The following is a 23,935-nucleotide window of genomic DNA, read 5'->3' as shown; positions in this document are numbered from 1 at the left end:
ATTTGAATCTCTCTCCGAAACAAGAATTTAGATGAATAGAGCAGTCTATTCTTTTCATTTCCTGTTTCCTCTTCAACATATCATTTCTCAACAAGGTCAGAGACAGTCCCAGAAGACAAAGCATAAATCACTAAAAACACATGGGAGAGATGCCTCACCACAACAACCCTCTGGTCCTCCTGTTCCTCTGAGGCTATTTATCACGACCCTTTGGCATTGTGTTGTATATCTTTGGACACTGTTCACCTCTAACAGTATCTATACCATTATGTACATGTTCTAGATTCAGGAGAGACAACTCAACAGCCGTGTTTTTTTATTCACTGATAATCACCACAAAACACAGAGAAACATAGCCTGGTAAGAAATGTGTGTGTTGCAGTGTAAACTGGAGCAGCAGGGGTGCCTCACAGGGAAGGAGCTGACTATGAAGTGTTCAGGTCTTTGTCCCTGTCCAACCACCGCGCCCATCACAGAGACAGAGGTCAAGCATGGTAAGTACGCACATGTAAACACACAAATGTGCACACACGCCCAAATGCACACACATGCTCACACACACAAAACTGCAATGCTATACAATCTTTCTCTCTCTCTCTCTCTCTCTCTCTCTCTCTCTCTCTCTCTCCTTCCTCCCTCTCTCTCCTCCCTCTCTCTCTCTCTCTCCTTCCTCCCTCTCTCTCCTCCCTCTCTCTCTCTCTCTCTCCTTCCTCCCTCTCTCTCAGAGAGTTGTACAGGGCAGGACCTCTCTGATCTGGGGGAGAGGCTGAGGGACTGGTTCCAGCTGCTGCAGGGCAATGCCAAGCTGAACAACAACAGCAAGACTGGAGGCAGCAACCCAGCAGTGGCTAACACTGGATCAGGTAAGAGATAGATCCGATGCAGAGCCTGGGGTCTAGAGGTAACGTAAACTCCTCTCCCCACCAGAGACGGTGGTTCAAATTCCGCTCCAACCCTTTCATCTCCTTATCCCACCTGTCTGTCTCACCCTATGTCATTGCATAAATGTCTCAATAAAGTAAACAAATACAGTAGATGAGGAGAAAAAAAAGAGACAGCTAAGTTTTTATAGGGCCAGCACTGCATCAGGTCAGATTAAAATAGGACCAGCAACATACTGTATCAGATGCAACAGTGAAGACATTCTCCTTTCTTTTGCAATCTAGTGACATTTTGACTCACTGTAATCCTGACGTCTACCACTGTTATAAATATTTGATCTGTATATGTGGATTATAACTCATTCCCCCTCCCCATTTTCACTGTGTGTGTGTCTCTCTCTCTAATATGTGTCTCATATCTCTGTCTGTAGTCATGGACAGGAACGTGGTGGCAAGCTGTAAGGACTCTATAGGTTGGATGTTCTCTAAGCTGGACACCAACAGTGATCTGTATCTGGACCAGGCCGAGCTGGCAGCCATTAACCTGGACAAGTATGAGGTCTGCATCCGACCCTTCTTCAACTCCTGTGACTCCTACAGGGATGGGAAGGTTTCTACAGCCGAGTGGTGCCTCTGCTTCTGGAGACAGAGTGAGTATACTGTGGGGAGAGGGGTGTGTGTCTGTGAGAGAGTGAGTATACTGTGGGGAAAGGGGTGTGTGTCTGTGAGGGAGTGAGTATACTGTGGGGAGAGGGGTGTGTGTCTGTGAGGGAGTGAGTATACTGTGGGGAGAGGGGTGTGTGTCTGTGAGGGAGTGAGTATACTGTGGGGAGAGGAGTGTGTGTCTGTGAGGGAGTGAGTATACTGTGGGGAGAGGAGTGTGTGTCTGTGAGGGAGTGAGTATACTGTGGGGAGAGGAGTGTGTGTCTGTGAGGGAGTGAGTATACTGTGGGGAGAGGAGTGTGTGTCTGTGAGGGAGTGAGTATACTGTGGGGAGAGGAGTGTGTGTCTGAGGGAGTGAGTATACTGTGGGGAGAGGGGTGTGTGTCTGTAAGGGAGTGAGTATACTGTGGGGAGAGGAGTGTGTGTCTGTGAGGGAGTGAGTATACTGTGGGGAGAGGGGTGTGTGTCTGTGAGGGAGTGAGTATACTGTGGGGAGAGGAGTGTGTGTCTGTGGGGGAGTGAGTATACTGTGGGGAGAGGAGTGTGTGTCTGTGAGGGAGTGAGTATACTGTGGGGAGAGGAGTGTGTGTCTGTGAGGGAGTGAGTATACTGTGGGGAGAGGGGTGTGTGTCTGTGAGGGAGTGAGTATACTGTGGGGAGAGGAGTGTGTGTCTTTGAGGGAGTGAGTATACTGTGGGGAGAGGGGTGTGTGTCTGTGAGGGAGTGAGTATACTGTGGGGAGAGGGGTGTGTGTCTGAGGGAGTGACAGAGTGTGTGTCACTGTGGGTGTGTGAGAGAGTGAGTATACTGTGGGGAGAGGGGTGTGTGTCTGTGAGGGAGTGAGTATACTGTGGGGAGAGGGGTGTGTGTCTGTGAGGGAGTGAGTATACTGTGGGGAGAGGGGTGTGTGTCTGTGAGGGAGTGAGTATACTGTGGGGAGAGGAGTGTGTGTCTTTGAGGGAGTGAGTATACTGTGGGGAGAGGGGTGTGTGTCTGTGAGGGAGTGAGTATACTGTGGGGAGAGGGGTGTGTGTCTGATGGAGTGACAGAGTGTGTGTCACTGTGGGTGTGTGAGAGAGTGAGTATACTGTGGGGAGAGGGGTGTGTGTCTGTGAGGGAGTGAGTATACTGTGGGGAGAGGGGTGTGTGTCTGTGAGGGAGTGAGTATACTGTGGGGAGAGGGGTGTGTGTCTGTGAGGGAGTGAGTATACTGTAGGGAGAGGGGTGTGTGAGTGAGTGAGTATACTGTGGGGAGAGGGGTGTGTGTGTGTGTGTGTGTGTGTGTGTGTGTGTGTGAGAGAGTGAGTATACTGCGGGGAGAGGGGTGTGTGTCTGTGAGGGAGTGACAGAGTGTGTGTCACTGTGGGTGGGTGTGTGAGAGAGAGAGTGAGACGCTAAGGTCTGCACCGTTGCCTGGTAACTCTGTTTCCAGAGAGTGAATATGGGGGATATTGTGTGTGTAGATGAGGGGTGGAATGTGTGTGTGTCCGTGGGCAGTTATGTGTGTTTTTCATGTAACCTGGCATTCAGAGTTCCCTACTGTGGCCATGGCTACACAACGTACAGGTATAGAAAACTCTGTGTCCTCTCCCCTCTCCCCTCTCTCTCGCCCCTCACCCTTTTTGCGCCTCTCACGGTCCGTTACAGTTTGTCTCCCCCATTGTTGTTTTGGGGGAATGGCCACCATTGTGCAGTAACAACATGACTGTAGCTTGTTGACAGGCTGGTCCTCCCAGAGCTCTCACAGACTGTATGTGTGTCAGCCAAGCAGCCGAGCAGAAACCAGACGAGACCTGTGTTTACCACTGGACCTGGCTGGAGCCACTGACTGTGTTCCAAATGGCACCTTATTCCCTGTCTAGTGCACTACTTTTTGCCAGAGCCCATTAAAGTAGTGCACTATGTAGGGGATAGGGTGTCATTTTGGGCACGGCTTCTGTGGAGTCCAAGTCCACTGCATAGCCTACAGAGGGGGGAACCTGAGAAACACAGTAGTTCAAAGTAAATCATGCATAATAATGGGAGATTTGTGTGAATGTTTGACTCCTGAATTATTTTCTACAGATTTCCTACGCCTTGATTTCAAAGTTTACCGTTTACCTTTAGTGTTTGTGTGTATTGGAGTGATGAACTGAAGCATTGATGCATTTCCCTCTCAGAGCCCCCCTGCCTGGCTGAGCTGGAGAGGATCCAAGTCCAGGAGGGAGGCAAGAAGAAACTGGGTATGCATTATGTTCCTGCATGATTCACATTTCCCAGATGAACATGTGTGCTTTGTGCTTGAGTGAACATTTGTGTGCCAGTGTGTGCCACACGTTAGTGTGTGTGTGTGTGTGTGTGTGTGTGTGTGTGTGTGTGTGTGTGTGTGTGTGTGTGTGTGTGTGTGTGTGTGTGTATCACTGAGGAGTTTCATTAAACAGATGCCAAGCAGAAGGCAGGGATAATCCCCTGATCAGCCCGGTGGATTATAGCTCCATACAGACAAACGGCTAGGGTCTGCAGGAACCAGGGTGTGTGTGTGCAGTGGTGGAAAAAGTACTCAATTGTCATACTTGAGTAAAAGTAAAGCTACCTTAATAGAAAATGACTCAAGTGAAAGTCACCCAGTAAAATACTACTTGAGTAAAAGTCTAAAAGTATTTGGATTTAAATATGCTAAAGTATCAAAAGTAAATGTAATTGCTAAAATATACTTAAATATCAAAAGTACAAGTGAAAATATATGTTTCTTATTCCTTATATTAAGCCAACCAGACAGACAAATGATCCTGTATTTATTTATTTATGGATAGCTATGGGTATACTCCAACACTCAGACAAAATTGACAAATAAAGCATTTGTGTTTAGTGAGTCTGCCAGATTAGAGGCCGTATTGATGACCAGGGATTTTCTCTTGATAAGTGTGTGAATTGGACTATTTTCCTGTGCTGCTAGGAGTACTTTGAGTACTTTTGTGTGTCAGGGAAAATGTATGGAGTAAAAAGTACATAATTTTCTTTAGGAATGTAGTGAAGTCAAAAATAGAAATAGTGAAGTATACTCAGATACTCAAGAAAGGTACTTAAGTAGTACTTCAAAGTATTTTTACTTAAGTACTTTACACCACTGTGTGTGTGATGCTAACCACATGGCAGTGTGTGTCTGTGACACAATGCGGACTGTGTGTGTGTGTGTGTGTGTGATGCAATACACTGTACAAAACATTAGGAACATGACATAGAATGACCAGGTGAATCCAGGTGAAAGCTGTTATCCCTTATTGATGTCACTTGTTAAATCAACTCCAATCAGTGTAGATGAAGGGGAGGGGACAGGTTAAAGAAGGATTTTTAAGCCTTGAGACAATTAAGACATAGATTGTGTATGTGTGCCATTCAGAGGGTGAAGGGGCAAGACAAAATATGTAAGTGCCTTTGAACGTGGTATGGTAGTAGGTGACAGGCGCACTGCAACACTGATGTTTTTCACGCTCAACTGTTTCCCGTGTGTATCAAGAATGGTCCACCACCCAAAGGACATCCAGCCAACTTGACACAACTGTGGGAAGCATTGGAGTCAACTTGGGCCAGCCTATCTGTGGAATGCTTTCGGCACCTTGTCGTCCATGCCCTGGCGAATTGAGGCTGTTCTGAGGTCAAACGGGGATGCAGTTCAGTATTAGAATGGTGTTCCTTGTTAGTAGACTCGGTGTATATCGTGTGTGAGGTTTTCGTGTTTGTGTGTGTTTGCATGTTCGTGCGTGCTTGTGCATGCATGCATATCGTGGGTACTGTGTGTGTGTGTGTGTGTGTGTGTGTGTGTATACTGTATGTGTGTGTGTTGCTGACTTGGCTAAGCTGTGTATCAAGGCTCCTCAAGGACACGGAGTGGAGCAGAGAGGAGGCTGGGCAAATTCTGCCAGTGATACTCAGACACAGTTCCCTTGAAAGCCAATCACTCAGGGACTAGAGGGCTGCCTCAGCTGATAAGAACACAACCCAATGCAATGTTATGTCATTTATTTACATGAACACATTTTTCAACTTACTCTGCACTTACATTATAGAAGTCCTATGACATCCTATCCCAATGTCATTCCTTTTTGGGGAGCAAATTCTGACCCTCTGTAGGAGGCTGTTTAAATAGTAATGCATATATTATATTATTATAACATACAGTAGATGCTGATATATTCCAAAGTATCTCAGCAGTCTTGTAAAGGTTAACTAGTCCAGATTCAGAGCATGTCTGTCCTTGTTCTCTTGTTATTAGCCAGCCCCTTGGTGCAGCAGTAGTATGCTGACCATAGAGTATTAGAATTAGATTGTCATTCTATCTCTATGGTACTGACTACAGTAATTCACCTTCATCTCCTGACTCCTTAATGTGTTCATGAAAATGTGAAATATGGCCGATGGTTTGCCAGAATGTATACTGTACTGTACTGGCCTACAGATGGAGGATCTTTAATCACCTTGTTACAGGGGAACTTTCCTGCAATGCATGACATTTCTAACTTTATTGTGTTTAAGGTTTATAAAGGCCTTTAAAGTTTGTAACTTTTTCCATTAATTATTTTCCTGCTGTAGCAAACTGGCTCAAATTAAGATCTGCCATCTGTATGCAGGTCTAACTGTAGATGTTAACCTGCACACATCAGCAAGTCAAATGCTTTTTGAACATGGATCTCTTGATTCAACAGAATAAATGAAGAAAAATAAAACTCACAATTAACATTTTATTTACAAATAGCCTGGTTCTCCAACAGTGATAAAAAAATAAGCACCAAAGACCGAAAATAACAAACCAAAAAAGAATTAACAATGCAGTAAGGTGTCATGAACAGGTGTGCCAGTTGAGAGTTGCTCTCTGTTCTCATAAGTGTTGCAGGGCAGTCATTTTCCTGTGTGGTTGAAGGTGGCGATGCCTCTCGGGTACACAGCCAGTGGTTTATTCTGGCAGTCCTCCACGAGCTGCTTCAATTCCTGCTCGCTGCTGCGCAGAAGTTGCAACTTTAGTAGCGGTTGACTACCAGCGAGGTACTGCTCCTTCTGCAGTGTCATCCTATGCTGTTGTAGTTGCAAGGCATCGAAGAACTAACAATTTGAGGGTTTTGTCACTGTGGAATAGGTAATATGCCCCACAAACGACCGACAACAGCCCTTTGGGATGTTATTGGCCTTCCCCATGTCCTTCAGGACAGCATCTTAGTAGTTCCACATTTCTGAAGTCCAAAGATCGAAACATGTTAAACACCCATTTGCCATTTGTCTTTAACCTTGTTGCAATAGCCTATTATACATATTATACTCACATTACTATTAGTAAATAATTATTAGCCTATTAGTTGGGCCTATTTTGTTAGATTATTTAGTGTTATTAGTAATAATAACATTGCATGTACTAATGAAATGACTGGCCTACAGACATCTAGACAAGTACCCATGGCAAATTCCGGTGCTCTTCTGCGTTGTTTTTTACCCTTGCCCATCGGGCGCCCAATCCATGTGTCCTCAAAGTGGACAGCGCCGGGTCCTGAAAGAACAGATGTTCCTTCATCTCCTTGAAACATCTCACCACTTCAGCGGGCGGGGACAAATGTCAGCCTGTGAAGCATCTTGATGTGGAGGGCGAAGTCCGGGTCTCTCCAGGACTTTGATGCCACTTCAGGACAGCGGGGCAGTTGGTTGTGGATTCCCGGAAACACCTTCTTGAAGGCCTTTACAGGAGCTGCTGGCTTGAAGTCAGTCATGACGGATTCTGGTTTCAGATCCAGGTTCAAGTTCTTCAGTGCAAGGAAGGCACGAGTGTATGTCCGCAAAAAAATATAAAATAGTAGGCTGTTGTATGTTGATGTTTACCCTCCATTCAAAACCATATTTTATGGTTTTGAATGCATCACTAACTGAAACTACCCATTTCCACTAGCATTGCTACGTTCTCCAAAAATCTAGCCAGATTCGTATTCTTATTCTCAACCTTGCTTAATAACCAGCTAACAAATGTTTTAAAGGTTTGGAGGAAACAACCACAGCCCAGGGATGTCGAAAGCAAGCAACAACAAAAAAAGAGTCAACTATCCCTTTAAAACAACTTCAATAGGCTAGTGAAGGATGATGCCTACCTCAGAATTATCGGGCAACATAATAATGGCTGCTGCAATCACGTGCTCCTGTCGCATCAGGTCGTCTTCATTTGGTGAATATGTGGGAATTCCATGGATGGTATTCACCTGCTGGAACAGACGTGGGACCTTCTTGAATGTTCCGTTGGCAAGCCAGGGATCGCAGTTGCACAGGAATTCCAAGTTGTCTTTGGTTGTTAAGATCAGAAGCCTGTCTGGGCCTGGCCCACTGTTGTGTTGGAGGAACAGGTCCCCACAATGCGTGGTTTGATAGAGCTCAGATATTACGAGGTTAGAGAGGGTTGCAGGTCTAACCTGGCCTCCACCCACTGCCGTACCATTGCCCCCAGGAACTGGAGCCAGTACCGGCGACATCTGCTTGTCTTTGTTCTTCTGCCGGTGCCTTTGTATACACCTTTTCAAGTTATTTTCTGAGGGCAAATAATGCCTTACAACACCTGTCACAGCCCGATGTAGCAGGCTCCAAAACATGCAGCGTGCTTTCCTCAGTCTCCAAACTCCTCTTCTTCAAGTTGTTCAGTACCTGTCGGACTTCAATCTGCTTTCCATCCCGGGATGTGGTTGTGGTCTCCAGATACCTTGGAGATAACCCTGTCAATGAGGACAATGCAACCTCGGCACGAGTATGAATGGTACTCGGTGCATTTCCAGATTGATTTGTTGGCCATGATCTCGTTTCTTTCTATAGGTGTATCCGCCCCAGGATTCTGCTTCCACGCACAGAGAGGACAAACTTGAGTTCTGTAGTTCCAAAGTTGGGTCTCATTGTAGCTCCAATGGACCTCCTCAGAAATGAAAGACTGATTTTTTTTTGTAAAACAATCTGAGGGTTATTAGCATGCTGGTGATTTGTCGGTCTATTGTTGGACTATCAAGGTCCCTCCACACAATGTGTCTATTCAGTATGCATTATGTTCCTATTCAGATGCATTTCAGAAGTGCTAATGTTGGGAAAGAATGTGCACCTATAGCTGCACCCACAGCAGTTAGGCCTATTATAGGCCACAGGTGTTCATGTTTGGATCACCTTCATGACTATATATATTACTTTCTACAATCATGTGAAAACGAGCCTTTATGTCATGTGAAACGACCAAGCTGTCTTCTAATGCAAACCACAAAATGTATAATTAAATATATAAAATCATAGGATAATGAATAGTAAATAATAGGCTTGGAATCACAAGTGACTAGGCAAGTCAGTTAAGAACAAATTCTTATATACAATAACAGCCTAGGAACGGTGAGTTAACTGCCTTGTTCAGGGGTAGAACGGCAGATTTTTAACTTGTCAGCTCAGGGATTTGATCTCGAAACGATTCGGTTACTAGTCCATGGAGTAGGCTAATGAAAATGTAACATCACATACACCGCAATGCAAATATAGATTTATTCGGTCTACAAAAGCATGTGTGCCTCCATATGTAACTTCCCTTTGTTTGTGTGTGTCTTAGGCCTGTTCATCCCTAGCTGTGATGAGGATGGATACTATAGAAAGCTACAGTGTGATCAGGCCAGGGGAGAGTGCTGGTGTGTCGACCAACACGGTGGGGAACTAGCCAGCTCCAGAATCCATGGCAACCCTGACTGTGGTAAGACCCCCATCAGTGTTCAATTGCTCTCAAATCTCAAACTGATGGTGAAAACCCTGGCACACACTCCATATAGAACCTCACGCACATACTTGGGTTGGCTACAGACCATCACACACAAGCGGTACGCCAAAACACACACACACCTTCGCACCCTCAGTATTGATACCCACACACTGTCGAATGATCAGTATTGACCCGTCACACACACTCTGTACCCCAACACATGCTCGAACACTCGTTGCAGAACCTCGACACACACCGTCTATATTGATTGTCATACACACTCGATACAGATCCCTACACACACTCAGTACAATGCACCCTTTACGCGTCAGCTAGGGCTCAGGTCCACAGCACCACTAGCAGTCAGGCACAGTGCCACATTCAAACCATGTTGTCAGGGATCATTTGCATTCTAAAGGGTCGCTTGTCGCTGAGAGAAAAGTCTTTCAAGATAAATGGTTGTCTGGCTGTACGGAACCTGCTCCTGATAAGAATGGCTCCCCTGGCAGGGTCCAGAAATAGCCATTAAAACCCAGACAAAGTCAAACGCATGCCCTTTACCTCACCACTGTCAAATTCACTCAGTATTTTTTTTAAACAAATGTATTTTTCAGATTAAATAGATGGAATTGATCAAAGCCGGGAAGTATACATGCAGGGAACAGAAGTCAACTTCGAATGAAATGTCATATTTGGATACAGGTACATTGATTAATTCAATCTCTCTCTTCCTTCTTCCACACCTCTGTCTGTCTCTGTCTCTCTGTCTCTCTTCCTCTTCTCCCATCCCTCTGTCTGTCTTCCTCTTCTCCCATCCCTCTGTCTGTCTCTGTCTCTCTTCCTCTTCTCCCATCCCTCTGTCTGTCTCTGTCTCTCTTCCTCTTCTCCCATCCCTCTGTCTGTCTTCCTCTTCTCCCATCCCTCTGTCTGTCTCTGTCTCTCTTCCTCTTCTCCCATCCCTCTCTGTCTCTGTCTCTCTTCCTCTTCTCCCATCCCTCTGTCCGTCTCTATCTCTCTTCCTTCTCCCATCCCTCTGTCTGTCTTCCTCTTCTCCCATCCCTCTGTCTGTCTCTGTCTCTCTTCCTCTTCTCCCATCCCTCTGTCCGTCTCTATCTCTCTTCCTTCTCCCATCCCTCTGTCTGTCTTCCCCTTCTCCCATCCCTCTGTCTGTCTCTGTCTCTCTTCCTCTTCTCCCATCCCTCTGTCTGTCTCTGTCTCTCTTCCTCTTCTCCCATCCCTCTGTCTGTCTCTCTCTCTTCCTCTTCTCCCATCCCTCTGTCTGTCTCTATCTCTCTTCCTTCTCCCATCCCTCTGTCTGTCTTCCTCTTCTCCCATCCCTCTGTCTGTCTCTCTCTCTTCCTTCTCCCATCCCTATGTCTGTCTTCCTCTTCTCCCATCCCTCTGTCTGTCTCTGTCTCTCTTCCTCTTCTCCCATCCCTCTGTCTGTCTTCCTCTTCTCCCATCCTTCTGTCTGTCTCTGTCTCTTTGTCGCCCTTCCTCTTCTCCAGATGAGGCGCTGACATATTCAGGTGATTTTGGCAGTGGGGTAGGATGGGAGGATGAGGAAGAGAAAGAAGCGGAGGAGAATGAAGAGGAAGAGGAAGAAGAGGCGGATGACGGAGGATATATTTGGTGAAGAAATAATGGAGTCTAGCTGGTCCAACATTACTACCGGAGCATCTCAACTTCTTTTGCTTCTCTGTCTCTTACACACACACACACACACACACACACACACACACACACACACACACACCCACACACACACAAATAATGTTCCTGAAAACACACTCTGAACAACACTGAATCAGTCCTGGACTAAGGGAGGGGGTTGGAGGGACAGATGGGGGGTGGGTGTAGTTGCGTGACAATGTGTGATATCAATAGCTAGCAACTGTGGTCTGACGAGTCAGGAGATGTGTCCTAAATACCTGGGAATATCTTGGCTCTTTTTTCTGTTGTATGTACAAGACAACTTTCTCATGGAGCAGTTTTTAGCAGCTTAAAATGTTTTATTAAAGGCAGGAAGCAACTGGAGGTTATGTGCTCATGTTAGGAACTGGAGACGCAATTGGGTGCATCTCAGTAGTCAAAAGTGGCATCCTCCCCTTGCTTCCGTTCCTTCATTTCCTCCTTTCTCTGCACTGATGTGAACAAACTGGACAGGCAATTATAGTCAGGCTTTCACCTTACTGTTTTCACCAACCCGGGGCTTTCAGTTCAGGGCAGATGGGGAGGAGACAAAGAGAGGAGTCCACTTTAGACTAATTGCATATTCCTATTGCATCCTTTGACTTTCCCCCATTCCATCCCGTATGCTTCACCTCATATGACAGTAGTGCTCTGTCTCATCAAGTCTAATAGAATAAAGTTTCTCACGCTACACTCCTAAATGTGAATAAACTGTGTATCTGAAGACAGCCATTATTATTATTAGTCCTGTATTGCTAATGCCTTGAGAGACTGGCAGACTGTACTGCTTGATTGACAAGTGTCCATTGCATTATCTGCAGATCAACATTGTGTTTAATAATAAAATTAATTGGTTCTATGTGGCCCAACAAGGCCACCATATTCCTCTGTCATACTGTTCTTCCCTTTGCTAAAACCCGACGCTGGAGATGAAAAGCAGGTACGGGAAATTGAACATTTTAATGTAGGACAGACATGGAACAGGACAAGAACAGCGTCAGAACCAGGTAACAAAATGACATATGAACATTAATGCAGCTGTGGGGAACAGAGCTGGGGAACTGACAAATACAGGGGAGGTAATAAACAGGTGGTTGAGTCCAATAAATCGCTGATGCGCGTGACGAGATGAGGGAAGGCAGGTGTGCGTAATGATGGTGGCAGGAGTACATAATGCAGGGCAGCCTGGCGCATAACCTTTTTCTGCAGTTTCTGAGGCTTACATCTATAGGAGGCTAGAAAACATATATTACATTGTATGTAAATAATGTACATTGTGTGTACACTTTTTAGCTGAAACATGATCTAGGTCGTATATTGCACATCTGCAATTCTAGAAAAAACAATACCATAGATGCCCCTTCTACCCAGCATCCTGAAGACATTTCTCAGCTCCTTTACCTGTAAGCTACTGCCATGTAAACCAGTAACCGTGGCGCTTTATGTTGTCATATGTAAGTATGAGCCTTCAGCTTTCCCAGTCCCTCGTAGCTCTACTGCCTGGTATTGTGCTATTTGAAATGGACAAGTAATCAATCATTTTAAATCATGTTTCTCGGCATCATAGTTCTGCCATGATGGAATCTGGTAATGGCCCGGTGGGGTCAAGAAGAAAACGTAACGTATGTTACCTCAGAGTCTACAACAGATTTGGAGTCAAATGCTATTTAAAATCTTTCAAAAACTTTTGAGTATTCATGAAGTGCAAGTTGGGTGATGTTTTCAGTTTTGTGACTATTCTATTGGTCCTTTGCATCAGGCAAGATACATCAAGCCTAGCTAAAGTATTTTCAATTACTTCAAATAGTACTTGAACCGAGGTTTGGCATCTATGCCTTTTTTCTGACGCTCCTCTCCGAGTGCAGGGGAGAGAATAACAGATGTGTGACAGCTTTTATATCTGAGCTACCCAAAGATGCCAATCAGTCTGTGCAACATGTCAGATAATCAGATTTCTCGTCCCATCCTGCCTGGATGGATGCGAGCCACGTGTAACGTTACCAGGTGTAAATCTCACACTTGAGAGGTCGATGCGGTGGTTTTAGTTTTACATCCAGACTAAAGTGTACGGTACAGTATGAAAGTAGAGAAGATGAGATGGTGGAAACCACTGAAAGGGTTAGATACACATTCTCTGCTTCAGATTAGTATCTAAAGCTTTATGTGTGCTCTCATGCTGTGAATACTCACTACAGCTAGTTTTAAAAGCCCTTATAAGCTAGGCACCTGTGTGTATAGTCTGTTACATATGAAGATAGTGTCAGTGGAACAGAAAGCAGAGAGTAATATGAATGAACCATGTATGCACTAAAATCAGACCCATTTGGAATACCAGAATTTCAGCTCTGGGACCAGTTTCCTAAAAACATCTTTAGTCTACTTTTAAGCTATTTTGGAAATACTTAGCATGTTAGCTGACCCTAATCCTAACCCTTTTAGCTATCCCTTCACTTAATCCTAACCTCAACCATTTTAGCTAACCCTTCCCCTAACCTTAACCCTTTAACCTAACTCCTAAACTTAACCCTAACCCTTAGCCACCTAGCTATAATTCGTAACATATCACACGTTTTGCAAATTCGTAACATATTGTACGTTTGCAAATTCGTGACGTGGTACTTTTAGCAAATTCGTAACATATCATATTAATTGTAATTAGTTACATATCGAAGAGGTGATGGCCATCCACATATTAATACATACCATACAAAACGTAACATACAGTGAGGGAAAAAAAGGTATTTGATCCCCTGCTGATTTTGTACGTTTGCCCACTGACAAAGAAATTATCCGTCTATAATTTTAATGGTAGGTTTATTTGAACAGTGAGAGACAGAATAACAACAAAAAATCCAGAAAAACGCATGTCAAAAATGTTATTAATTGATTTGCATTTTAATGAGGGAAATAAGTATTCGACCCCCTCTCAATCAGAAATATTTCTGGCTCCCAGGTGTCTTTTATACAGGTAACAAGCTGAGATTAGGAGCACAGTCTTATTTTTTAAATTATTATTATTTTTTAATTTTACCCCCTTTTCTCCCCAATTGTTAGTAGTTACTATCTTGTCTCATCGCTACAACTCCCGTACGGGCTCGGGAGAGACGAAGGTCGAAAGCCATGCATCCTCCGAAACACAACCCAACCAACACTGTGCAACACAGAGTCTCTGGGTTCGAGCAGTGTCCTAGACCAATGCGCCACACGGGAGACCAGGAACACACTCTTAAAGGGAGTGCTCCTAAACTCAGCTTGTTACCTGTATAAAAGACACCTGTCCACAGAAGCAATCAATCAATCATTCCAAACTTTCCACCATGGCCAAGACCAACTAGCCATCCAAGGATGTCAGGGACAAGATTCTAGACCCACACAATGCTGGAATGGGCTACAAGACCATCGCCAAGCAACTTGGTGAGAAGGTGACAACAGTTGGTGTGGTTATTCGCAAATGGAAGAAACACAAAAGAACTGTCAATCTCCCTCGGCCTGGGGCTTGATGCAAGATCTCACCTCGTTAAGTTGCAATAATCATGAGAACGGTGAGGAATCAGCCCAGAACTACACGGGAGGATCTTGTCAATGATCAAGGCAGCTGGGACCATAGTCACCAAGACAACAGTTGGTGTGGTTATTCGCAAATGGAAGAAACACAAAAGAACTGTCAATCTCCCTCGGCCTGGGGCTTGATGCAAGATCTCACCTCGTTAAGTTGCAATGATCATGAGAACGGTGAGGAATCAGCCCAGAACTACATGGGAGGATCTTGTCAATGATCAAGGCAGCTGGGACCATAGTCACCAAGAAAACAATTGGTAACACACTACGCCGTGAAGGACTGAAATCCTGCAGTGCCCGCAAGGTCCCCATGCTCAAGAAAGCACATATACATGCCCGTCTGAAGTTTGCCAATGAACATCAGAATGATTCAGAGGACAACTGGGTGAAAGTGTTGTGGTCAGATGAGACCAAAATGGAGCTCTTTGGCATCAACTCAACTCGCCATGTTTGGAGGAGGAGGAATGCTGCCTATGACCCCAAGAACACCGTCAAACATGGAGGTGGAAACATTATGCTTTGGGGGTGTTTTTCTGCTAATTGGACAGGACAACTTCACCACATCAAAGGGACGATGGACGGGGCCATGTACCATCAAATCTTGGGTGAGAACCTCCTTCCCTCAGCCCAGGGCATTGAAAATGGGTCGTGGATGGGTGTTCCAGCATGACAATGACCCAAAACACACGGCCAAGGCAACAAAGGAGTGGCTCAAGAAGAAGCACATTTAGGTCCTGGAGTGGCCTAGCCAGTCTCCAGACCTTAATCCCATAGTAAATCTGTGGAGGGAGCTGAAGGTTCGAGTTGCCAAACGTTAGCCTCGAAACCTTATTGACTTGGAGAAGATCTGCAAAGAGGAGTGGGTCAAAATCGCTCCTGAGATGTGTGCAAACCTGGTGGCCCTTTGCAGAGGGGTCGAATACTTATTTCCCTCATTAAAATGCAAATCAATTAAGAACATTTTTGACATGCGTTTTTCAGGATTTTTTGTTTGTTATTCTGTCTCTCACTGTTCAAATAAACCTACCATTAAAATTATAGACTGATAATTTCTTTGTCAGTGGGCAAACGTACAAAATCAGCAGGGGATCAAATACTTTTTTCCCTCACTGTATCATACTAAATGGAGTTTCCAGGATTTCCATAAAGAATAATACAAAATGCTCTGAGACCAGGTTGCCCAAAACCATTGCTATTAACATTGCACTTAAAAATGCTAGTAATCTAACGCCTACCTCTGACCACTCGTAGAACACCTAAGTGCATCGTTAGATGCTTTTTTCCCTTTATTAACAGAAGATCTCAGAGAAAATAAAATCACATTATCAGTCTCTCTGTGAACACTGATACCTTCAGAACAAAGTTGACCCGAAATGCAAAGTTGCCAATATCTTTGCAATTGATACAAACAAGCGACATGAGCTAGAAAACGATGCTTCAAATGAAAACCGAGATGACTGCATTCAAATATAAACAGTTGGCTATCGACCAATCATATTGAAATACAATGAACAAAAATAGAAATGTAACATGCAGCAATTTCAAAGATTTTACAATTGTGATTGTTGTCCGTAGCTCATGCTTGCCCATAGCATAACCCCACTGCCACCATGGGGCACTCTGTTCACAACGATGAAATCAGCAACTGCCATCTGCCCGGTACAGTTGAAACTGGGTTGAATCTGTGAAGAGCACACTTCTCCAGCGTGCCAGTGGCCATTGAAGGTGAGCATTTACCCACTGAAGTCGGTTACAATGCCGAACAGCAGTCAAGTCAAGACCCTGGTGAGGAAGACGAGCACGCAGATGAACTTGCCTGAGACGGTTTCTGACAGTTTGTGCAGAAATTCTTTGGTTGTGCAAACCCACAGTTTCATCAGCTGTCTGGGTGGCTGATCTCAGACAATCCTGCGGGTGAAGAAGCCGGATGTGAAGGTCCTGGGCTGGTATGGTTACATGTGGTCTGCGGTTTGACATACTGTCAAATTCTCAAAAATGACGTTGGAGGCTGCTTATGGTAGAGAAATGAACATTAAATTCTCTGGCAACAGCTCTGGTGGACATTCCTGCAGTCAGCATGCCAATTGGACACTCCCTAACAACTTGAGACACGAGTGGCATTGTTGTGTGGCAAAACTGCACATTTTAGAGTGGCCTTTTATTGTCCCCAGCACAAGGTGCACCTGTGTAATGATCATGAGGTTTAATCAGCTTCTTGATATGCTCACTAACAGGGATATAAACACATTTTGAATGAAATAAGCTTTTTGTGGAAACATTTATAGGATATTTTATTTCAGCTCATGAAAAATGAGACCAACACTTTACATCTTGCATTTATATTTTTGTTCAGTATACAGTCGGAAGTTTACATACACTTCGATTGGAGTCATTAATTCTCGTTCTTCAACCACTACACACATTTCTTGTTAACAAACTATAGTTTTGGCAAGTTGGTTAGGACATCTACTTTGTGCATGGCACAAGTACATTTTCCAACAATTGTTTGCAGACAGATTATTTCACTTAGAATTCACTGTATCACAATTCCAGTGGGTCAGAAGTGTACATACACTTAGTTGACTGTGCCTTTAAACAGCTTGGAAAATTCCAGAAAATGATGTCCTGGGTGAGAACCAAGTGCCTCCTAGGCTTTGTATTAAAGTCAATGTACCCACTGGAGGATGGAAGTTAGTTGTCCTCTGGCTACACCATGGTGCTCCCCTACAGTGCTGTTGAGGCTACTGTAGACCTGCATTGCAAAACAGTGTGTTTAAATTAATTATTTGGTGATTTGCTGAATATATTTAGTATAGTTTTATCTAAAAAGGCTAACTTTTGAAATGTTTTACAATTCTAATTTTTATGAAATTCACTGAAGAGGATGGTCCTCCCCTTCCTCCTCTGAGGGGCCTCCAACAGTTTCAAAACATTAGGAACACCTTCCTAATATTGAGTTGCACCCCTTTTGCCCTCAGAACAGCCTCAATTTGCCTCCCGAGTGGCGCAGTGGTCTAAAACACAGCATCGCAGTGCGCGCTATGCCACTAGAGATTCTGAGTTTGAGTCAAGGCTCTGTCGCAGCCGGCTGTGACCGGAAGACCCATGGAGCGGTGCACAATTGACCCAGCGTCGTCCAGCTTAGGGGAAGGTTTTGCCGGCAGGGATATCTTTGACACAGTCGCCAGGTGTACTGTGTTTCCTCCGACACATTGGTGTGGCTGGCTTCATGGTTAAGTGGGCATTGTGTCAAGAAGCAGTGTGGTTGGGTTGTGTTTCGGAGGACGGCTCTTGACCTTTGCCTCTCTCGAGTCCGTACAAGAGTTGCAGCGATGAGACAAGACTGTAACTACCAATTGGACACCACAAAACTACCAATCGGACACCGAGAAAAGGAATTAAGAAAAAGAAAAAAAGAACAGCCTCAATTAGTCGGCGCATGGACTCGAAAGCTTTCTACAAGCATGCTGGCCCATTTTGACTCAAATGCTTCCCACAGTTGTGTCCTTTGGGAGGTGGACCATTCTTGATACACACGGGAAACTGTTGAGCGTGAAAGCGTTGCAGTTCTTTTGACATACTCAAACCGATGCGCCTGCCATCTACTACCATACCCTGTTCAAAGGCACTTAAATATTTTCTTGCTCATTCATCCTCTGAATGGCGCACACACACAATCCATGTCTCAAGGCTTAAAATCCTTCTTTAACCTGTCTCCTCCCCTTAATAAACACAAATTGAAGTGGACTTCACAAGTTACATCAATAAGGGATCATAGCTTTCACCTGGTCAGTCTATGTTATGGAAAGAGCAGTCAAGATAATATTTTGTACACTCAGTGTATTTTCTATGGTCAACAAGTACCCCCCAATGTTCAAAAAGGGTATAACTCTTTCCAAATCAGTAGTTGCCACCATCCCACCTTGAGGATTTTGACTAGGTGGTAAACAGCTACGACCGGTAGCAGGTTAGGAGAGTTAATATAGCAGGTTTGCCTTAGCTAAAATGTTCTCCTAACTTGTTTCAAAAAGTTTATTCCGGTCATAGCTGTACTCCATCTAGTCACTATCCTCCTGGAAAGCTGTGTACAGGCTTTTGTTCCAGCCTTGGCCGATCATCTGAATCAGGTGTTTTAGAGCAGGGCTGGAACACCATAATTTGCAAATAAATTCATTAAAAATCCTACAATGTGATTTTCTGGATTTTTTTTCCTTGTTTTGTCTGTCATAGTTGAAGTGTACCTATGATGAAAATTACATTTATTTTTTATTCTGCTGCAGGATCCTGCAGCTATGCCAACACCTGGGAGAGGGTGGTTCATAGTGGTAAAATAAACATTAGTGAACCAAAAATTGTTACAATATACTGTACATACAAATACAGTGCCTTTGGAAAATTATTCAGAACCCTTGACTTTTTCCACATTTTGTTAAATTAGCTTTTTTCTTTTTCTAAAAATCTACACACAATACCCCATATTGGCAAAGCGAAAACAGGTATTTAGAAATGTTTGCAAATCTACAAAAAAAACTAAAACAGAAATACCTTATTTACATAAGTCTTCAGACCCTTTACTATGACACTTCATATTAAGCTCCGATGCATCCTGTTTCCATTGATAATCCGTGAGATGTTTCTACAACTTGGTTGCAGTCCACCTGTGGTAAATTAAATTGATTGGACATGATTTGGAAAAACACAAACCTGTCTATACAAGGTCCCACAGTTGACAGTGCATGTCAGAGCAAAAACCAAGCAATGAGGTCGAAGGAATTGTCCATAGAGCTCCGAGACAGGATTGTGTCGAGGCCCAGATCTGGGGAAGGGTACCAAAACATTTCTGCAGTATTGAATGTCCCCAAGAACACAGTGGCATCCTTCTTAATTGGAAAACATTTAGAACCACCAAGACTCTTCCTAGAGCTGGCCGCACGGCCAAACTGAGCAATCGGGGGAGAAGTCCCTGATGGTCACTGACAGAGCTCTAGAGTTATTCTGTGGAGATGGAAGAACCTTCCAGAAGGACAATCATCTCTACAGCATTCCACCAATCAGGCCTTTATGATAGTGGACAGACGGAAGCCACTCCTAAGTAAAAGATACATGACAGCCTGCTTGGAGTTTGCCCAAAAGCACCTAAAAAACTATCAGACCATGAGAAACAAGATTCTCTGGCCTGAATGCCAAACTGGAGGAAACCTGGCACCATCCCTATGGTGAAGCATGGTGGTACATCATTCTGTGGGGGTGTTTTTCAGGGGCAGGGATTAGTCAGGGTTGAGGCAAAGATGAACGGAGTGAAGTACAGAGAGATCCTTGATGAAAACCTGCTCTAGAGCGCTCAGGACCTCAGACTGGAGCTAAGGTTCACCTTCCAACAGGACAACAACCCTAAGCCAAGACAGCGCAGGAGTGGCTTCGGGACAAGTCTCTGAATGTCCTTGCGTGGCACAGCCAGAGCCCAGACTTGAACCTGATCAAACATCTCTGGAGAGACCTGAAAATAGCTGTGCAACAACGCTCTCCATCCAACCTGACAGAACTTGAGTGGATCTGCAAAGAAGAAGAATGGGGGAAAACTCCCCAAATACAGATGGGCCAAGATTGGGCCAAGAAGACTCAATGCTGTAATCGCTGCCAAAGGTGCTTCAACAAAGTACTGAGTGAAGGGTCTGAATACTTTTGTAAATATAATATTTCAGTTTTTAATTTTATACCTTTGCAAAAATGTCTAAAAACCTGTTTTTGTTTTGTCATTATGGGGTATTGTGTGTACATTGAGGGGGGGGGGGGGGGGGAACAATTTAAAACATTTTAGAATAAGGCTGTAACATAACAAAATGTGGAAAAAGTCAAGGGGTCTGAATAATTTCCGAAGGCACTGTACATATTCAAATATACAGATCAGCAGAATAAACTTGAAACATAGCATTTAGGTATCATAATGACATGTAAGAAATGTTGGCGCATTTAATTACACAGTAGGGAGGCAATAGGTTGATGGAGTACAGGACATCACCCACCACAGCATGAAACCTATAGGGAGGAAAAAACAACTTTAAGAGTGACGGAACTTCCCTTTGATCTGTATAATGTTGTGTGCACTACTTTCGTTTTCATGATGGTCTTCATGCTGGTATGGAATAAATGTTACTTTATGTTATGCACCAGATGTCTCTTTTATATAGCAGCTGATATAAAGAAGAGAAATCCAGGGCATAACATAAAGTGGAACTTGAACCAACAACCCTGTAGTACATCTCTTGTACCATGAAGGCCAAGACCTCTTGGCTGTTGCATTATTTTCTTAAGGAATGTAATGAAGTAAAATATGTCAAAAATATAAATAGTAAAGTACAGATACCCTAAAAAACTGCTTAAGTAGTACTTCAAAGTACTGAGGAGGAGTGGTATGAACCGACCTACCAAGACAACGCCCCAACGGAGGAATACCTATGGGCATCAGTGCTAAAGGAACTAACATTGGACTAAGTGCTACCATACGTAATGCAATGGCACTCTGTGTTAAGATAGATTGCACTCCCGAACATCTTTCCCCAAACTGAGTGTCTAAAAGAGGTATAAAAGGAGGAGAGATAGGCACGATCCTCTACCCATATGATTTGGACATCATAGAGAATCATCAGACCAGGTAAATTACTTTTACTATACTCTGTTTGTATTGACTAATTTGATCTCAAGGCGCGAGCAAACTATAGACTGGTATATCTTAAAGAATTGTGTTGTACCACGCACCTCTATAAAAATAATAAGTGAACAAGATTGTGTACGAGAGAACTTCGCCCCTCAACAATGCGAGGTGTGGAGAACTCTTGATAACAACAACGTTCCATCTTTGGTGTGTCAGTAACAATCGCAATTCGGCAAGAACGAAAAAGCCCAGAAATAGTTAAAGCCTCGTAGTAGCCAAGAGTCGATAAGAAGGAATCAATATCTAAACAGTAGGCAGTAAAAACCATAGGAAATTCAGACTAAATAAGAAGATTGTAGTAGTATAAACAGCAGAAGGCTGCAAAAATATTACTACTCTTATAAAGACCAGTTTCGGGAAGGACCAAGGGAATAAAGCTTCAAGGTAAATATATGGGTGTTTGCTTTGTTTAAAGAGTCATAAAGAAGTGTGTTAAGCTTTTTACCTTTGCAAAATATTACGTGGCATAGCATAGCGCATTATTGATGTATTGGGACTGTATAACCATTGAATTGTAATAACGTGTATAAAGACCAAAAACGGATTAACTTAATAAAAGCTTGAAACTTTGACAACTAGGCCAGATTAACGATCTGGAGAGCAAACGCCTCTGACACTCTCACGGAACAGAAAGTGACCCTGGTTATAGGTTAAAGTGATTGCACTAAATAATATTTCATTGTGTGGACAATAATATATCTTTGGAAGGAGTCAAATACATATAACAATACTAGTTTCCCAGTGACTATTAGCTGACGAGCATAATAACTAACAGAATATTAGTTATTAGGTATTGATATATAAGAGAAGAGGACCCAATAAGGTAAGGGAGTATAGGAAGAGTCTATAAACATAAAGTAATAAAGTACTCATCTATCCAAGGCCCCAAATAAGGGAGTGACAACGTGAACGAAGGAACAAACCCAACTCACGCGAAGTGCCATTACGAATACATAGAAGAGTTGGTAGGGCCGCACGGCAAGGCCCTTGTTACACCGAAGTGACAAAAATCCTAAAGTACTCTGCCTAGCCAGGGGACGGGATAGAGGCTTTTGCTGCAGGCGACGGGCAAAAGTCAGCACCGTAACAATACCCATACCATAATGCAGCCACTGCTATGCTTGAAAATATGAAAAGTGATACTCAGTGATGTGTTATGATGGATTTGCCTCAAAAAGAACACTTAGTATTCAGGACAAAAAGTTCCTTAATTTGACACTTTGTTTGCAGCATTACTTTAGTGCCTTGTTGGAAACAGGATGCATGTTATGGAATAGATGTTTTATTCTGTACGGGCTTTCTTCTTTTCACTGTTATTTAGGTTAGTATTTTGGAGTAACTACAATGTTGTTGATACATGCTCAGTTTTCTCCTATTATTACAGCCATTAAACTCTGTTTTAAAATCACCATTGGCCTCATGGTGAAACCCCTGAGCGGTTTTCTTTGTCTTCGGCAACTGAGTTCGGAAGGACATCTGTATCTTTGTAGTGACTGGGTGTATTGATACACCATTCAAAGTGTAATTAATAACTTCAGCATGCTCAAAGTAATATTCAATGTCGGCTTTGTGGTTGAATCTGTGCTTGAAATTCACTACTTAACTGAGGGACCTTACAGATAATTGTATACAGTTGAAGTCGGAAGTTTACATACGCTTAGGTTGGAGTCATTAAAACTCGTTCTTCAACCACTCCACAAATTTCTTGTTAACAACCTATAGTTTTGGCAAGTCGGTTAGGACATCTACCTTGTGCATGACAAGTCATTTTTCCAACAATTGTTTACAGACAGATTATTTCATGTATAATTCACTGTATCACAATTCCAGTGGGTCAAGATTTTGCATACACTAAGTTGACTGGGCCTTTAATCAGCTTGGAAAATTCCAGAAAATTACGTCATGGCTTTAGAAGATTCTGTTAGGCTAATTGACATCATTTGAGTCAATTGGAGGTGTATCTGTGGATGTATTTCAAGGCCTACCTTCAAACTCAGTGTCTTTTTGTTTGACATCATGGGAACATCTAAAGAAATCAGCCAAGACTTCAGAGAAAAAATTGGAGACCTCCACAAGTCTGGTTCATCCTTGGGAGCATTTTCCAAATGCCTGAAGGTAGCAAGTTCATCTGTACAAACAATAGTACGCAAGTATAAACACCATGGGATCACACAGCTTGCCAGCTGAAGACCACCATCCCAACCGTGAAGCATGAGGGTGGCAGCATCATATTGAGGGGGTGCTTTGCTGGAGGAGGGATTGGTGCACTTCACAAAATAGATGGCATCATGAGGGTGGAAAATTATGTGGATATATTGAAGCAACATCTCAAGACATCAGTCAGGAAGTGAAAGCTTGGTCACAAATGGATCTTCCAAATGGACAATGACTTAAGGACAACAAAATCAAGGTATTGGAGTGGCCATCACAAAGCCCTGACCTCAATCCAGTAGAACATTTGTGGGCAGAACTGAAAAAGCGTGTGTGAGCAAGGAGGCCAACAAACCTGACTCAGTTACACCAGCTCTGTCAGGAAGAATGGGCCAAAAGTCACCCAACTTATTCTGGGAAGCTTGTGGAAGGCTACACAAAACGTTTGACCCAAGTTAAACAATTTAAAGGCAATGCTACCAAATACTAATTGAGTGTAAAGTCGTGGCCAAAAGTTTTGAGAACGACACAATATTTTCACAAAGTCTGCTGCCT

The 23,935-nt window shown here is 43.6% G+C and overlaps 1 protein-coding gene across 1 annotated transcript in view; it reads left to right on the top strand.

The window, feature by feature from the left end:
• Positions 1–11,841, top strand: part of LOC110503103 (testican-2) — a 67,700-nt gene extending 55,859 nt beyond the window's left edge. The window contains exons 5-10 of the mRNA XM_036960239.2: positions 383–494; positions 726–863; positions 1,313–1,531; positions 3,704–3,766; positions 9,124–9,261; positions 10,776–11,841. Coding sequence (XP_036816134.1) covers positions 383–494; positions 726–863; positions 1,313–1,531; positions 3,704–3,766; positions 9,124–9,261; positions 10,776–10,903 — 798 coding nt within the window. The 3' untranslated portion in view covers positions 10,904–11,841. The remainder of the gene's footprint in view (positions 1–382; positions 495–725; positions 864–1,312; positions 1,532–3,703; positions 3,767–9,123; positions 9,262–10,775) is intronic.
• Positions 11,842–23,935: the final 12,094 nt, after the last annotated feature.

This window comes from Oncorhynchus mykiss, chromosome 23 (assembly GCF_057628025.1).
Source record: "Oncorhynchus mykiss isolate SJ-2025 chromosome 23, ASM5762802v1, whole genome shotgun sequence".
Classification (NCBI taxonomy): domain Eukaryota; kingdom Metazoa; phylum Chordata; class Actinopteri; order Salmoniformes; family Salmonidae; genus Oncorhynchus; species Oncorhynchus mykiss.
Note: the sequence above shows the minus strand (reverse complement) of the source record. Positions and strands in the feature narration are given on the sequence as shown.